The following is a 19,301-nucleotide window of genomic DNA, read 5'->3' on the forward strand; positions in this document are numbered from 1 at the left end:
AAATTTATTTTTATGTATTATTTTTGTTCCTAACGTTTTCTTCCTATTTAAGTCCCTAACGTTTCAAAATCGTCTCAATTTTGTCCCGCCGTCAATTCTGTTAACGGATCCCTAACGGCAGGACAACATTAAGTTAATTTTGAAATGTTAGGGACTTAAATAGGACGATTAAAACATTAGAAACAACTTTAGGACTTACCCCAACATTGGGGACAAAAACGATACCTTACTCATAAATATAATATCTCAATGTAACTAGAACAAATGTTTTCCTCAAATTTTTATTAAATTATTATGTGAGTGTAATTAGCTTCATGTACTAATCGCTCGTCTAATTAAATTGAAAGAAATTGAATAATCATTTGAATGAGAAAGACAATTAATTATAGTTATTGATTTAATATACAATTAGACCAGATGAGAGTGGTGATTTATTTTTAAAAATTTTTATTGCACTCAAGTTATACGCATGTATCCATAACGATGTCATATAAATATTTTGTACTATTTTTATATTAAAAGAGTTTAATTATTATATATTCATCTGAAAAAAAAATTATACTATTATTTAATAATAAATTTATATTTGTGTGATTTAAAAAATAATCATTTTCACATAATAATAATTTAAAATTTACACAAATTTCAATTATATTGGCAAAATTAAAATAACTAATCATCATCTAAATAAATAAATTTGAATGAATAACAAGCCACATGATTTACTCGCCATCAGAAGAATATAGGAGTGTGAGATGTGTGATTATAGTAACACAATCTTTTCTTTTATTTTTTCTATAGATATTTATTGATATTGTTCGTCCCAACAAAAAATAAATCTAAACTTGAATGTACAAGAATTTTGAACATAAAATAATTATTCATATAAAAATATCTGTAAATACATAATTATTATAGTTAAAAATTATTAAATAATTTAACATATTTAACTAAATTATTTAATATCATACATATATATTTACCTCTTAATTATTATTTTACATCAAAATATCTTTGTAGAATTTGCCAGCAAAATAAGACCTGATGAACATGCATGTGTCAAGTACATGAATAATATAATGGTGATATGTAACTATTTAATAATTAATAATTAATTAAGAAGCAGCCCTACAAGGTGTTCCTTTTCTTTTCCTTGAATTTGCATTGGATGGCGTAGGAACAGCAGTGGTGGGCAGCTGAGCAGACTGTGATAGCATGGTTCTTGAAACTCCTTCAATGGGGATGCTTTCCTTCTCACTCGTCTTTGTCCACACAAGCTAGTCACAAAATGAGATATATATAACACACCAATATTAATATATAAATAAAAAAAGTGTAAAGAGATATTATATTTAATTATGTTGTAATGCATAATTGTATCTATGTATTAGTTAGTTGAGAGTTTTATAATTAGTTAGATGTTGTAACATACAACAGTTAAGTGACAACTAGTTTTATATCATCACTAGTTATTTTAGAGTATAAATTAGATATAAAAGGGGCTAATGTGGCATGTGTAAATACTCTTTTATTTGTTTTTTTTTTCGACTAAATACTTTTACATAAAGAATATAATTTAATTTTTAGACAGGCTTTAAACAATTTAAAGAATTCAAATATTCAACAATATTGGAATAAATAAAAGAAACTTGTCAAACATCATATTTAATTTTAATCCAAAATCTAGTTAAAAATGATAAATCTATGAATAAGTTATTTAAATTATATGCGCTCTTTATTTTATTCATTTCTATTCATCAAGATAAATAATACTTATCACATCAAATCAATATCAATTACTACACCTAACTGTTTGATCCATAATATTAGTTATAAAACTTTTATATGTATTATCACAACATACAACTTAGCCCAATTTTAAATAATATATAAATATAATGAACAAGAAAAAGCCGTAATAACCTGCTTCTTATATTGCACTACACATATAATGACAATAATGGTTTAATTAGCCTCATGTTCTAGAAATTCGTTAGAAAATTAAATTTTTAAATAATAAATAATAAAAAAATTGGATAAGCAAATATTGAAAAAGAAAAATAAATATTTTCAAAAACAAAAAATACACAAATGAGATATGAAAAACTAAATTGATGAATTGAATAAGCGAAGTATATCCAAACCTTGCATTCCAAAGAACAGAAAACAAAAGGCTCCACTAGATTCCTTGTGCATATGACACAGTTAGTGTTGTTTTTATTAACACTAACTCTATCACTAATTACGCTCTTATTATTTGGATTAATAGGCCTTGTAATCAGGAAAAAGACCTGGTAACCATTGATTCTATATGTCTGAATCCCAGTTATGTTCAAAGCATTTTCAATCTCTTTCACTCTCACAACATCATGATAAGATGATCTCCTTATCTGCATTACAAATATATATACCACTTATTAATGAATTATATATATAATAACATGAAATGAATAATTCATTTATAGACCTGAACAACTCGGTGTTTTTCATGAGAATATGCTATGCAATGTGCGCAATATGCTTCATTGTTGCAATCGAGACAGAACATTTTGCATTCATTCCTAGATTGTTTCTTGTGCACATTGCACAGAGAGAAGAATCTTGTCGACAATAGATTCTCAAGCCATGATGGCACCTGAAACACATAATTAAACTACTTATAAGACAAATTGAAATAATAATGTGAATAAATTAAAATTAATTAGAGGGACAATGAATAATTAAAGCATGGCATTACTACCATTGCCGAGGTTGATTTCATTATCGAACCTACAAAGGAGATAAGAGAGAGATAATATGAGAAGAACTAGAATGATATAGAGACTAGCAAATTCAGTGATAGTAAACATAAAGCAAGTATATATATATATAGAGAGAGAGAGAGGGAATAAGAGAAGAGAAGGGTTAACTTTGTGATCAAATTAAAAACTAACATGGAAAAATATATCAGACAAGGGTAATCGTGGCGGTTCAGATGAGAGGATGTTAGGATGGGTTAGATGAGTTTTGAAAGATGACGTGAGAGAGTTGGGGTGACGCAGGTGAATATATAGAAGATAATAAATTGTGAAAAAGGGTTTACATGGAATGTAATAATGACAATATTTCTCATAAATCATATATAATTTCAACAATTTTGTTTAAGAAATTAATGTGATGCATATTTCGACTATTAAAGTGTCAGAATACACTACACTAGACATCTGATGACTCATTAATTAATGGAAAAAAAATTCAATAGTTTTAAATTATATTAAACATTAATTGAAAAACATTATTTTTTATCTATTAATTTTATTTTTTATTGTTCATATAATAAAATTTATTATTTTTTTATAATATTTTTTATGTTTTCTCATGCATGTTATTATTTTTATAGAGTTCTTATTATTTCTTATTCATATGAGTTTCTTTTTTTTTTTTACAGTTTTTGTTATTTTTATGGAACTTTATTTTATTTTATTATTTTGTATCGTAATTTTAGTAATTTCATTAAAAAGAGCAAATTAAATAAAAAAACTAAATGAAAGTAATATTAGAATTATAAATAGTAAAAAATTATACTTAAAAAGAATACTGAAAATAGAGTATTAAAATTTATTTAAATATTTAAAATAAAAATAATAAATTAATATAAAATAATTATTTAAATTCATATTTTTTAATAACTTTTCATCTCAAAATAATTTTGAATAATATAATTCAAATAATATTTTAATTTACTGTAATTTATTTTGATATAAAAATTGTCATATATAAATTAAACTACAAATATAAATCATATTAATATCAACTCATTCTTAATTAAAATCAAAATTATAAAATCAAATTTGATACAAAATTTCATTTACAAAACTTCAATCCAAATACACACATCTTATAATAAAAATACTTATTAAATTAAAATTTAATTTTAATATACTATTAATATAAAATAATTTTGTATATATATATTCAATTATATTATTTAACATCATGTCATTAAAATTATTATCTTTTATATTAATTACATAAATAATTATCTAAAATAATAAATATAATTAAATTTTTGTGTAAAAAATTTTATGTTCTCATTGCATTAAAATTAACTTATTAATTTGTTTTGGTGACTCAATTAACTTATTAAATAAAAATAACCTTAATGTATAAGAAATATTATTGTGAAAATTTATCCTGGGTCAGTTGCTCCACCGAAATAAACATAACCTTAATTCCAGCCATATGATCCGTATCATCACCATTTGTGTGCACAACTCCAAAACAATGTTATCCAAATAAAAAATGTTAACTAGAATCATCCACTAATATATTTGTGTATAAATATATATTTAATTTATTTTATTATTAATATATAATTATATTTTAACATATATTTTATATTGATAACTAATTTTAATAATTGATTTTAGTGTACACGTAACATAATGGTATCCAAATTAACTATAGCATATATTGTATATAAAGCATAAATAAATAAAAGTTTAATTATTTTATTGGTTCCTATAGTTTTATTAAATTTGTAATTAAATTCTTATATTTTTTTCTTTTAATTAAGTTCCTATACTACTTTTAATTTTATAAGTAGATCATTTTCAGTATAAAAAATATTAAAATTAATTGAATATTTTTTTACAAATTAAATGTATTTATAATTAAAAATCTAATTAGATTTTTTACCAAATATATGTTAGGAGAAATATTTGTTAATTTTAATGGTTTTGACATGTAAATGACCTAATTACAAAATTAAAAGCAGTATAAAGACCTAATTAAAAAAAATAAGAATTTAATTAAAAATTTAGTAAAATTATACAACTGAATAATTAAACCATAAATAAATATCCTAATTACTTTTAATTTCTTTGTTCTTCACCATAACATTAAATAATGAGAATCACTCAAATAAAGATGTTTAAAACGTCTTTTTTTTAAAGATGTTTTATAGTAATTATAATTTAGTATATATAATCGATTAAACCGTGTTATTTTTGTCAAAATTAGGCCAGATAAATTAATTTAATCGAAAAGATGGTGAATCAAATCTTGAACCGGTCTAAATTTATAAAAATTATTATAATACCCTTATTATAAAAAATAACTAAAATACTTCTATTATATATATATATATATATATATATATATATATATATTAATTTTGAAAACTCTAAATCCTAATTCTACCAAAAAGTAAATGACTAGAATTTAGGATTCTCAAAATTAATATATATATATATATATATATATATATATATATAATAGGAGTATTTTAGTTATTTTCTATACTAAAGGTATTGTAATAATTTTCTATAAAAAATAGTATTAATTTAGACTATTTTAAGATTTGATTCGCTATTTTTTGGTCAAATTAATTTGTTTGACCTAATTTTGACAAAAATAATACAATTTAATCAATTATATGTATTAAATTTTAATTACTAAAAAATATCTTTAAAAAAAAAAATTTTATACGCCTTTTTCTAAATAGCTACTTGAATAATACCCATTAAATAATACTCATTTTGCTTCTTTTCGCAGGGTGCAAGTTGTTCTCAATTCAGGCAAGCCAGATTTATTACCCATAATATAAATGCGTTTTAAAATAAATAAAAGAAACTATTATTTACTTATATATTCTTTTTAAAAATTATTTACATTCTTCTCTTTTATTTTTATCACATTTTTTATAACGTACCTCGTTGTCAATAACAATAAGATATGTATATTTTTATTTCATTAATAAATAAAATAAATAATAAAAAACTAATTTTTTTTTATAAAACATATATTGATAAATAATATATTTTATTTATTCATTTATAAAAAAATCCTATAAATGCCATAAGTGATATTTCTGTTCCTCCAAGATGTAGACAGTTTTGGAGTATAGAAATAAAAGTGTGGATTCTATAATTTTTCTGTAGATCTCACATATTTTTTTTAATGAATTTAACCTCTCTTAATATATGTTTTAAGAGCATATATGTATTAAAATAAAATATCAATTGAAAGTTTTATAAAAAAAATGAAAATAATTATCTTTTGAATATATTTATTGAAAAATTAAAATTACTAATAATAATTTTAATTAATGTATATTTTTAGAACACATGAGCTAAATCTTTTTTATTCATAATTATTTATACATTTATTTCTACAATTTATAATTGTCTACATCAGTTTTAAAGGAGTAGAATAACATTTCTTCTTTTAGAGACGGAAATATATATAACGCAGAATAATAACGTACACATGCATGAAGTGAAATGTGCATGAGAGGCACATGGTGCTCGTTCAAGTTCACTTTTTTCACACAGGTAAGACAATGTAGTGTGCAAGCGTGTAACCAAAAGGACATGATCACATGGATTTGGATGAGAGAGATTGTAAAGTGAGAAAATTATTATGGGTTAATTACAACTTTAATTTTTTGGATTTGTAATTTCTATTGCAATGTTAACCGGTTAACCCCTTTTCATACGTTCACTTTACAACTTCAAATTAACTCTACTTTTATAGAACATACAGGCAGGGACGGACATACGGGGCGAGTGGAGGACTCAGCCCCAACTTTTTTAAAAAAAAAATAATAGTAGTAAATTATTAAGTATAATTTAATTATTTAAAAAATTTATTTAATATTTAGTCTAGTATAAATAAGGATAAAATATATTTTTTGTTTTTGAAGTTTAACAAAAATTTTAAAAATATTTTTAAATTTTATTTTGTTTTAATTTTGTCCTAAAAATTTTTGATTTGTATCAAAAATATATCTTTGACGGCTAATTTTTCAAAAAATTTAAGACCGATTGAACAACAATTTCATAAGAACAACCTCTCAACACACGCAAATCAAACATAATTTTCATGCATTATTGTTAGATTGGTCTTAAATTTTTTAAAAATTTAGTCGTCAAAGATATATTTGATGCAAATTGAAAACTTTTGGGACAAAATTAAAACAAAATAAAGCGTAGAAGTATTTTTGAAACTTTTGTCAAACTTCATGAACAAAAAGTATATTTTATCCTATAAATAATAGTCTAGTCCAACCTAAATATTAATGATTTCTAATATCTAAAAAGTAAGTAACAATATTAAAAAAATATTAAAAAGATATTATTACTAATATTTTTTAATTAAATAACATTTTTTAAATCCCACAAAGTATATTTTTTTTCTTGTGATCGTCTTTTTTTATTCTTTTGGTATTAATTCTCTCTGTTTCAACTACTATAACTGAAAGATCTTTTTTAGCTATGAATATTGTAAAGAATTACTCAGAAATTCTATTATCAATGAATTTTATAATGCCAAGAATCGACTACTTCATTAGTAAAAAGTATATACATATTTTTTCACTTTAAAATATATTCTCTATCGATATATTTTTGTAATATATCTTATATTATATAATTTTTTGTATAATTTTTTAATATTATATATGTCATTGCCTCCTATAATAATATTTCTGAATCCGTCCCTACATACAGGAAGGTAGAGCACTGCCAACAGTAGAAGGCACCATAAACAATTCTTAAACTTGCAAGCAGTAGAAATTAATCTTATCAATTTCTGATGAAGTGATGATTGTTATGTACAAGAAGATCACAACAGCAAAGATAAACGAACTAGAATAAAACTAGCATAATGAAGGGATCAAGTCATTTCAGCAATTATGGACTTCACTATACTTTTTATGCACATAACAATATACACTACCATACACTACATACAGGACTAAGGATATTTCCAGAAGATACACATTCAGGAAAGAAAATTACTCCGTAATTATCAAGAGTTTAAATACCATGCAATATACACTACTTTACAAAGAGCGCCCAAGAGTGGAATAAAGTAGACTAAGGATAAAAGGAGCAAAGATTCTATATATACGCCTGAGACATAACAATAAATTTTTAGAAAATAAAATAGAAGAAAAAGGGAGAGGAACATCACTCAATCTTCTCTAGTACTTGCAACCTGGTTTTCCGCTTCCAACCTTTCATAGAGGCGACCAGGTTGACCAGTCCAACAATCTGGCTTTTACTATATACCTGCAAAGGATGGAATTCTTTATTAAAGTTCGTGTGAGAACTTTTAATGAAGCCACATAAATGGAATGTCCTTACCGGGTGTGCATGTGCCCATTGCACATATTCTTTATCAGGAAGGTAGTAAGCCTGGTTTGGAAGTGAAAGTGTAGATGTCCGTAAGAAAATTATATTTTGGCTGCCCCATAATGGAAGCGTCAAACAAGAAATATGTGACATTATCAAATAGTAAATGATAGGCGAAAGGAAATTTATTTTGACCTTATGACCAAGAGTATTTTGTGTATGAAAACACAAGTGGAGTGTGTAATGTTACCAGGTTGATGAGATCCTTATTATTGGTTCCTTTCTTCCTTACCTTGATATAAGTTTCAACCATTTGTAGCTTGGACTTCACATTCAACGACAAAAGATGTTGTAGCCCATTGATTAAAACCTGAAAGGAGAGCAAAAAAAATCCTAATATAACATAGGGCAACTGAAAGCTACAACTACGACGGGAAGAAGGATTTATCAATATATTGGTTTTGACGTTTTGTCTGCAATTAAGACTTACTCCATAACAATAGATTTGATTGACACTAAGATGTAGAAAAAATTTGTTGTCTTAAAAGCTCAAACTTTGAAAGTATTTCAGACATTGGTAAATTTTTCAATAAAAAAAATTACATAATATTCAACAGTGAAATAGGATCAAATTACGATATATCGCAGGGCCACAATTATTAGTCCATGTTGACTTGAAATTCAATTTGTTCAAAGCACTAAAAAGATATTAAGATAGGTGAATACTATGCAACTTAAAAATTTGGTGTTTAAATGCTAAAAAAAATTATATTTAATTTAAAAGTATAAAAATTAGTAAATTTTAAATATTTAAAATTTATTATAAAAAATAAATTAAACAAAAATTAAACACCAAATAATACACATCTTAAAATTGACCTTAAACATGTCTGAAAAATAATTAACTTGCAGATCTAATGACATTAGAGCTCGTCCTTCATCACTACATCTCTTCACCCGTAAAAGTCCTTCGACAAGCGTTTCTGCTAGGATTTCAAGTCCATAGTCCAATAGTTTGTCTTGAATCTACACATTCAAAGATCACGTTTATACTTGAAAGACTAGAGTAATTACTTTGGTTTTTTGGTTTCAAAAATTAAACAATAGTATGAAATTGTAACCGATATTTACTAATTTTTGCTTTGGGTTATCAGAACTTGTAACTGAATTATATGTATACATGTATATGTCATATGCAACATCGAGCAAGACCAATACCTCTTTACGAATTCCACCATGAGCAAGTCGTGCTGCATAATGCTTAAATTCTCCCAGCAATAAATCAACATACCTATAACAACAATTTAAATCAGAACTTCATGCAGAATGCAGCTCATTTATTATTAAATATAATAAAATCGGAAAGAAGTTGCAGCTATATGTTCTCTTTAAATAGTATACATTTTTTATGGGAGTAGATCTTCTCCAGTGAAAAAAAACTGGATAGTATTCAGTGTTTAATCTAACCATTGATTGTTCTCTCTCTTATTTATTTTTGGTCCCACTTATAGAATCAAAGGTGAGAGATCACACTGCATTTTGTCTAATGTTAAAAAAACTGGAAAGGATCCATTTCTCATTTTTTACCTATATAGTTGTTGTTTCATAGCACCAAGAGAGCTAAATATTAAGTTGAAAAAGTATAGGTAATTAATAACATTTTTGAACAATGTGTAAACAATGTGAATTATAGGGTTAAAAGAGTAAATTTAATGAGTAGCATTAAATTAGGGTGTAATATACTTGTATTTGATTGGTGGTTGTTCATGTTGTTCAAGATAATCATTGTTCCCCTAACACTCTCCTATTAAGTTATACCACGTCGTCTCAGACACAAAGGCCAAGATGAACAATGAGGTAAAATACTGTAGGAACTAATATCAGGTATGGATAAAGTAATAGAAAATGCTAGTGATTTTCTAGGATTAAGGCAATACCAAAAAAGATATCACACTCCTCTCGGTGTGTGTATTATTTACTGATACTGAGAAACATGTATACTGCTGAATATTCGAGAGACTTAACCCTTTCCTAGGCTAGTTTTATTGCCATTGAATATATATTAAGATGATCCAGAAATACAAACCCATTATGCTCTAGACCTAACTCTTTCACTTCCCATTTAGAATTGGCGATGCGTTCGATGTACCTGTAAAATGTCGACAAAAAATATAGAAATTTGTAACTTTAAAAAAACCAAAACTATATAATAATAAATTTCTAAAGTCATACAATATATAAAATTGAAAGTTCTCAATGGTGAAGAGACCAAATTAATTAGGACCAGTGGGTATTTTAAGGAAACACAAGAACGACAATCTGCATTGAACACCAAACACAAGCCTTTGCTAAGAGAATTCTGTGCTCTTTAAACATCACAGAAGATTGCCATTGTGCATATGGTGTGTTTTGCACTTTGGCTGTGTTCTTGTTACTATCTCTTGGATAATAAGATTTCTAAACTGAGTAGGGCTAAACTGATTCGATATGAGTAGGAGTCATTTTAGTAATTTTAGCATTGTGGTATTGTCCCCTTCCTAATCTGACTTACGATTAAGAGACTTTCTAGTCAAACATTATAAGGATATCATTTTTCTTAAGGACGCAACTTATAAGCTAAATTCCTTAGGTGCTTGAATTGCTTTCTCTAATAATAATATAACCAGTTTATTAATTTTTAATCACCTCATCCTTTGTTTTCTCAAAAAATAGCAAAAGTCGTGTTTATTGGAGAACAACACCACATATATCCAAAGAACATCAAATTGATCCTTTTATTAAACAATAGTTTAAGCATCATATAACTTTTCTCTTCAACTGATATTTCTAACAGACTGCCCACATTGTTATCATGGAGATTAATTTGAAACTTAAGAAATATTGTTTGATTCATAGCCACAGCCAAGAGTTCAAGTCATATTTACCCATTAACATGAAGAAGGAGTCTTGCTGTTGTCCTATGAACATGCTCTATAAGATCTGGAACAGCATCCACCTAAGGAAATCCTTAGATATCATTATCATATATATTGAGCAATTTTATATTAAGTATTAAAGGATGAATCAACTAGAGTTAAACAGGTAGATAAAATAAAAATCCTAACGATCCAATCCAAGCATGCTTTTTCGCTGGAAGTAGAGACCTCAGTAAATATGTTTAGTGTGCCTTAAAATTTAAGGCTTCAACAAAAGTATTTTAATTTAGTCTAATCTCTCAGACCTCAGGGATGATATTCCACATACCAGATGCACATAGAAATCCTCAAGTACAGTTGTATTACTCTGCAAAAGCATTGATCGGAGATGAGCTCTGGATCTATTCAGTGTCCGAGCAACAAGAGACAGAGCGTCAACAGCTACACACCTTTCCTGCGACATAATAATCTAGTTGAAGAACTAGATTATTTATATGATACAAAATGATGAACTCAAATGCATACCGTGAGACCCAATGAATTCCCTGAAGAATGACCAAAATTCATGCCAGGAGGACTTGTAGGGGTCAACTCTGCATGTACAAATGGTGAACCTAGAGACGTGGGTGATGACTGGGGTTTCATCATCCACATGTCACAGTCTTGCTTTATTCTGGACAAGGCTGTCTTCAGCCGATCTGCAAGTCCCAGTTATATTCAACCACTAGAAATGAATAAATACAGGATTCTTCTATTGCCAATGTTTGAGAATGTAATACCCTACTGACTATATCACTTACGATTATGAGAACAGGGTGAACTTTTTCCACTTGAACTACTATTCAGCTGACCAAAAGTTTCATATATAAAATGGAAAAAAATCTCAAAGGACTGGCATATTCCCTGCAGCAGTATACTGAATCAGGAAAAAGAATTCAGAGGAAAAATTAAAACCATAATGATGGCTTATATTTGAAAATAGCAAATCTTGGCAGCGGTCCCGGCCTTTGGGCCCCAAGAAAGGGTAAACAAGTGCTTTGACGGTAGAATAGAGCTTACCTTAAAGAATTCAACATTTATTACTTCTATTTTCTGCATAAGCCTTGCATATTTATCCATACACCTAACATGTTTAAAGCATCAAATAACTCAATAAACCCATTCAAAAAGTGGCAGAGACAAAATATAGTACATGATAATAGCTGATTTTGTTCATGCAAAACGGAAAACAACTCACCTTAGCAAACATAGCGAAGATCCGGTGTGTGCTGTATTCTCATCATCATTACAATGGGAAGCATAACCTCTTTTAAGATTCAGTTTTGAAATTCGACTAGGTAGTTGGCTGTCTTCATCAATAAAGTCAGCAAGAAGATCCTCATTTTCATCTTCAGAAACAGAATCATCACCCTTCATTTGCACTGAATCATTTTTCTTAGGCTGGACTTTATCACCCCCGAAGTTGTTTCTTGAGCCCCCATCAATAATATCACCATGAATCATTCCATTGGGTTGGGAGTAACCATGACCTTCTTTAGGGGTTGATGATGTTAGCAAAAATGGGTTTCCCCTTCTAATCCAATCAGAAAACCCACTTTTCCTAGCTCTACTGTGTGTGAAGTTTACTGATTTATCCAAATCAATTGCACTGGTATTAGTTGATTTGGTATTAGTTAAAGAAATCAATGGTGCACCATCACCAGTAAGTCCAGCAAAACTGACAAGTTGCACTGTATCTGGAGGTAATTTTAACCAAGAATCTTTCTCCAAAACCACTTTAAGTGCCTAAAAATAGTAACAAACCTACAAAATTAATCATTATGTATGATTTTGGATTGCATATAGAGCCATGATTTGCAGATCTCAAACTAGTACCTAGTACTTATCTCTAATATCATACAAGGCTCAAAGGAAATCGCAATTAACCACTATGATAAGAAACAATTACGAAGAAGGAGAAGCGCTTAGTTCACTTACATGTACATTTTGTTTATGAAAAGTTATAAAATAGTTTTCACAGACAAGCTTCAACTTCTGCCTGAATTCAACTGCTTCAATTCCACAAAAGGCTTCCCCAGCCAATATGAAGACAGTGAGGTCTTCATAATTTTTCAGGAACTGATGAATACTAGCAGAAGCAGCAGCAGAAGAAGAAATCAATACTGACACACGACTAGTAGTAAGATGCCATAGATTCTTGCATCCTCTTTGAAGAGTTTGTGAAACAAATGCTGTTGCATCTTTGCGAAGATGATACCATGGGGAATCAATGCTTGATTCTATGTTGTCCTCCTTTCTAGAAGCCTCAGCAACTGGATCATGAGAACCACTTGATGGTGAACCATCATTTACATTATTTTCAGCTAGTGAGGTAACTGTTGCAGATTCCTCCCTATAAGACGAGCCACACATTACATCCCCAGGACTGAACACAGAATTGTTGCTGGCTCTTACATCTGAAACAACTTCCTGAGCCTCACCTGGACTGCTGGAAATGTCATTGTTGCACGTATTTGAAGTTTGGTCTACTGAATCCTGCAGGTAAAATTGACCAAACGTAATTAGAATGAATAGCATATATCAAAAAACTAAATTCTTGTTATACTGCACTCAGCGTGAATAGCTTTATTCCTAGTCTTAAGATTAGATGCATATTGGTGTTTAAATTCTAGTTATACATGTAATCTACCATTGAGTAGTACTTTGCTCGACCAAATGCAAATCAAACCTAGGTTTCCTCGAACTTCCTTATGATTGGGTTTCATTTCATAAGTAACATGTTCCTTTTATGCAGTAGCTATATGGGCATCAAATGGAACATATTCTGATTATAAAGAATTGAGGAATACTCTCGAACCATTTACAGGAAACTATTTTATAAAAGAGCTATTGAGCTTTTACTGAAAATTTTAAAATTTCCCCCCTGGTAGTGTCAAATAGTATAATTGATGCGCAAAGGCAATCCTACCTAATATGTATAAGACGTTATTGTCACTTTAATAGGGACATAAAGATTGAACTCCTAACTGCTTGGGTCATAGATGCTTTAATTCAATGTAAATAAATGATAACACACACACACACACGAAAAAAAAGAGCATCGGCTGCTGATAGGAGGCCAAGAATAAATACTGACCTAATTCCAGCCTATATGAATATATGTATGCAGAGAAGAAAGTAATATCTCGTTAGAAGAAACCCAAGTTTACCTTTCTTTCTAGCTGAAAATCCATAATTTCGTGGTATGAACACATAATTTCAAATAGAATAGCCAATGTTCTTAATAAGCACTGTCTAAACTTAGATTCAGGTATGTGAAGGCATAGATCGCTGTAAGTGAGCCTGGAATCAAATAACATTCATGAAGCACAACAAAAGTATTGTAATTGGTGACTACAAGATGGTAACTAAGCATGTGAAGGGAATTGAAAAGTACCTACTATTTTGTGAAGGAAACTCTTCCTCCTGCAAGAGAGACCAACATTATAATTAAACAAGTTCTCTGCCAATTTGGATGAAGGGAAAAGAAATTATAATCCTTTAAATCAAGCAGTAAAAACTTGTGCTTATCCATCTCTTTCAACAATACCGATTTCCGTTGTTTTCTTTTCACTCATTAAGAATATATTGTACTCTTAAGACTCATGAATCAGACTGCAATGTCACGGATTATTTACTGCAATTAACTGATAATAACATATACAAGAAACAGAGAGAATCAGGTAGACAGATCTTTAGCTAGTCGCTAACAAGAAAAGTTAAATAATTCAGAATTAAAATACATCAGGAGCCTCTTAGAGTTGCTTAACCCATCCATCCCAAAATATCACAAGCTAGTACCCATATTGCCCCTATCCCAAAAGGGAAAACAATAAATCATGTTTCCTGTTTTACTTTTGCCTTCGTAAAATTTCTAAAACAGAAAACATTAAAACTGAAAACACAAACCAAACAGGTAGAAACCCAGATGATCCTACAGAGGAAGTCAGGAAGAACATATTGTCATACCTCTTGCACAATAAATTTTAACACAGAGTTGGTTTCTGAAATAACTTCTTGCATGAAGAAACTTTGTATCTTTTCAGCAAGGCCAGTTGTATCTCCCATTAATGCATATGCATCGATTACCTGTATCAACTCAGCTTGTATTACATTCCGATTTGATAATATACCAGTAGTCCAATAGAAAATCTCAGCATACACAGCACATCCATTGGGGTCAAATGTTGATAGCGGTTTGTTATATATAAACGAGCCATGTTCTGACTTTAAATTGAACCAGAGATGGATATTATTGTCATAATGAAAACATGCTAATAAAAACATGCGTGAGCAAACATGTGATGATGAAACAAACAGATGTTTTTCAGAATGTCTTGCTAAATGAACCTGGGTAAGTCATAAAAACACGTTTTGGCAACCAATTCTTTTTTGAAAATATGATAATGTGATGATAGTTTATTTAGTCAAAGCTAGTCCAAATTAGAAGAACCTATTGGCGCGTGATTGACTACAGTAGTTCAACTGTATATGGATTTATGTTACAAAACTAACGTTCAACCTCCATACATAATTTTTAATGTTGCCAAATTTGCCATTGAAGGAAAAGTACAACAAAGCAAGTCCAAAGGCTCATCACAAAACTGTCTGCTTGCTACTAGCTCCATGAAAATAGAACAACAATCAATTTCCTGCGAAAGGAAATAAAAATACAAAACATAAAATCTGCACACTCACTGTTATATAACCATCTTGCTTGAACTCCTGGCATATTTCCAATAAAAGACCATCCAGCTTCTGTAGAGTTATTCCTAGCCAAACCTAAGTAATCATATGATTGAGGAAATCAAGCAGTTAAACATATCTTATATTGTCATCGGGGATTTGTGTTTTGACACAAGTGCAAAAGAATGGATTTTATTACATAAGTTACTCGGATGTAAAGAAAATATTAGAAGACAGCTGTATTCGTAAATAGTAATTTGTTATTCACCTCCACACCCTGACTCATCTCTTGTATTACTGAGAGCTCTGACAAGCTATCTAAGACTTGCAAATACTCAGAAAACACTTGAAATGCCTGCATAATTATCAATGTAAAAAAATTGTACGTTTTGGAACCTAGGTTTCATTCAAAATAAACAGCAAAAACAAATAGAACGCCATACACAGCAGCAAAACAAATAGAGAAGAACACCTTGCAGTAACTCCCTTCCTCAACGAGGGATTCAAGTGTTGATTTCATAACAAATGCACGATGAAGTTCAGTCAAGATTGGAAGCAGGTCCTGTGAATGTAGAAGCACGTATCATAAAGTTACTGCCAAATATCATTCAAAGTTTACACGATCATGAAGAAAGGGAAATCAAATCACAATGACACAAGAAAAAATTGGTAGCGTTTGGCGCTTATCTATGGAGAGCGAGAGAGAGAGAGAGAGACCAGAAGAGCTTGTTTCTTTTTTGAATAAGAATTCACAATCAGATCCCTTGAAACCTCATTGACAGATGATGTCAAGTGTCTTCTTCCATTCTAAAAAAAAAAAAAACTATTAAAAATAATCCAGTGAACCATAAAAATCTTGTAACAGTAGGAGTTGTCAAAAACCTTCTGAAGCTTATATTACCATGCTGATGACATTAGCAATCCTCAAGTCTCTTTCTAATTCCCTGACCAAATTCATCCCCTTCACTGGCCAAAAGTAAATATATGAACCTTTGGTAAACTAAATGAAATGAGTCAAATGACCCATAAAAGGCAGCTAGAAGGTTCCATATACAGAGCTTCCCAAATTTCTAAATAAACTTGGAACAAAGGGGTTCACTATTTTAGTATAACGTATTATTGTATTCTTCCAATATAGTGATTTATGAATATAGAACCATGAACTGTAGTTTTGGATTAGCAAATGGGTAATCACAATAATTGGAAACCATGAATTTTGATAGTAAAGAAGAGGTGGATGCTAAAGGCATAACATTATCTACTAGCACAAAATAGTTGGTGAGAACTAATCCTTGAACTTACCCATTACTTCATGATGCTCCATAACATGACGTGATAAATGCTCCGCTACTCTATCCAATTGTGTCAATCTAAGGGCAGCCTACATTAAAAATCACAGACTAAGGCATCTTATCAAAAGAGTTGATGCTGTGCACCAGAATTGATATTGCATACTATCATCAACTGTGGGTTTAAGAAGGACTGTTCAAAGTAGAAGTAATACAAAGGAGTGATTTCCTCAAAACAGTTAGAATGCATTCCACAAACAGTAAGTGTCAGTAGGAGGAACTATACCTGTTTTTCAAAATATATCTTCTCGTTTTCGTTTGCTGAAAGATGCTCCAAAACATGCCTAACTGGATCAAAGTCCTGCAGCAAGATATATTTATCAGAATTTTCTAGGATTTGCCAAGAATTCATTCACCTTACTAAAACAGTGATGAAATCCATATAATTTGTGTTCATTTCTATTAAAAATGAGAAGAAACTATTTGAAATGCTTGCATGTGGATGCAAGGAAGTACTGAGAAACTTAATATTTATTTACTTACAAGTTACAGACGTCGTTCATCTTCTTCTAATAATTATTAAGTATGTAAATAGATGTAAGTAAAAGCATAGCAATTTTAAATTTAAAATGCTCTACGTCCCTTCAACAGAAAGGAGGATGCAAGAAAATATCAGCACACAATCAAAACTAAAGAGACGCCATCACATAGCACCTCTTCATAGAATCCATCCTCCAGTTCCTCCACCACTTGATCATGAGGTCTTCTCCCATATATGGAACTCAACTCCTCGGAACTCGTTGAAAGACTATACCTCTGGTGAGGAGGCAATCTTGCAATAGCACGAGCAATTGCAGCTGCCGCAGCAGCTCGAGCAGGAATCTGCAGAACAACAAAGATTCATTTCACATTCATTAAAAGCACGAGCTAAAACTCCAAGTCGCACGGAGCAACAAATCAGAATATCAGATCACCGAAAATCATATAATCCGAAACTCGAAACGAACACGTCTCTAAAACGATTGAAAAACTCGCATCAATCGGACACATCACAAACAATGCATAACAGATTCAAACACGTTGTCTTAGCTAAACCGTAAAACAACAATCAACGATTCAACTCCATGGATTCAGATAGGAATTAACTGAAACTAGAAATGGCGCATTTGAATCTTCTTTCATTTTTATTTACCTCGGGGCGATCGGAGAGGGGAAGCAGCTGGCTGCGCGATGTGGTGGATATGACGGAGTTCAAGATCCTCTCTCCAACCTTGGACAAATCCATTGATGACGATGGTGCTAGTCCTTCCTGGAATAACGAGAAAGGAAGCAATAAGAAAACCCTAGAGGTCACGCTCAATTCGCCATTGGAGTGGTTGAAGATAAATAACGGATTTCCGAGAACGCTTTCAAATGGAAGAAACATCTATTTATACTCTCTCTTTGGCGCGCGCGATCGAGCGGGAGGCTCAACTCCAGTCACCTCGACTGACAGGTAACAGTTTCATTATTGATTTCAATTCAGAGTGAAGCTATGCAATTAGATCTGATTAGTGAGTGTTAATTAATTAATTTTGATTTGGTTGGAGGGTAATTGAAATTAGAGAATGAAAATTTTTTAAGCTGCAGTTCACGTTAGTTAGGATCGTCTCTTCTCTGCTCTGCTCTGCATGAAACAATACCGAAATTGATTATTGGTTACGATGTATCATGCATACAACATACAAGTCCCTTGCATAGAAATACAAATTGTGACGGTTAAACCAGCATAAAAAATTTGTTTAATTAGCAGAGTGCCACATCATCGATTTTGTACTTGTACTATTCTTATATAAGATATTTTATTGATTATTTAACTTTAACTTCACGGACATTGAAATTAAATAATTTTTTTATTCAAATATAATACTTTAAAATTTAAAGATCAAAATGAGATTACGCCTAAACGTAAGAATCAATTTAATAATTTATCCAAAATTAAATATGGAATTATATCAATAACATTTTTAGAATAATACTACATATTCAAATGTTTTTGACAATAGATAGTATTACTCTAAATCTTATTATTTAACTTAGTTAAACTTGATTTACAAAAAGATTTGGATATATAATATTATTCATATTTTTAATATAATTATATTAATTGTACATTAAAATAAATTATTAAAATTAGTCACTAATATAAAATATATATTAAAATACAAAATATACATTAAAAATAAGGTAAAGGTTTAATTACTCTGTTGATCCCT

General features: G+C 29.5%; 2 protein-coding genes across 3 annotated transcripts; both read right to left on the reverse strand.

Moving 5' to 3' along the window:
* Positions 1–1,115: 1,115 nt before the first annotated feature.
* Positions 1,116–2,761, reverse strand: LOC112705205 (protein RGF1 INDUCIBLE TRANSCRIPTION FACTOR 1-like). Its single transcript, XM_072200191.1, has 4 exons — positions 2,741–2,761; positions 2,468–2,635; positions 2,247–2,390; positions 1,116–1,277 (listed from the first exon to the last, which is right to left on the reverse strand). The coding sequence occupies exons 1-4, from the start codon at positions 2,759–2,761 to the stop codon at positions 1,116–1,118; spliced, it is 495 nt and encodes a 164-aa protein (XP_072056292.1).
* Positions 2,762–7,542: 4,781 nt separating this feature from the next.
* On the reverse strand, positions 7,543–18,596 carry LOC112706846 (uncharacterized). 2 transcript variants are annotated; one of them, XM_029288452.2, is made up of 26 exons: positions 18,483–18,559; positions 18,239–18,355; positions 17,761–17,928; positions 17,333–17,407; positions 17,060–17,138; positions 16,659–16,723; positions 16,475–16,564; positions 16,230–16,319; positions 16,026–16,112; positions 15,770–15,853; positions 15,041–15,160; positions 14,469–14,497; positions 14,242–14,374; positions 13,010–13,567; positions 12,270–12,817; positions 12,092–12,155; positions 11,833–11,935; positions 11,558–11,730; positions 11,361–11,486; positions 11,042–11,112; positions 10,204–10,266; positions 9,336–9,408; positions 8,997–9,143; positions 8,410–8,487; positions 8,130–8,180; positions 7,543–8,054 (listed from the first exon to the last, which is right to left on the reverse strand). In XM_029288452.2, exons 2-26 carry the CDS (start codon positions 18,329–18,331, stop codon positions 7,953–7,955), a joined length of 3,270 nt encoding a protein of 1,089 aa, XP_029144285.1. In that variant the 5' UTR covers positions 18,332–18,355; positions 18,483–18,559; the 3' UTR covers positions 7,543–7,952. The 2 variants fall into 2 exon arrangements, with proteins under 2 accessions (XP_029144285.1, XP_025614148.1); XM_025758363.3 differs by having other exon boundaries at positions 18,239–18,596.
* Positions 18,597–19,301: the final 705 nt, after the last annotated feature.

The sequence above is a fragment of the Arachis hypogaea genome, chromosome 8 (assembly GCF_003086295.3).
Source record: "Arachis hypogaea cultivar Tifrunner chromosome 8, arahy.Tifrunner.gnm2.J5K5, whole genome shotgun sequence".
In the NCBI taxonomy this organism is placed as follows: Eukaryota; Viridiplantae; Streptophyta; class Magnoliopsida; order Fabales; family Fabaceae; genus Arachis; species Arachis hypogaea.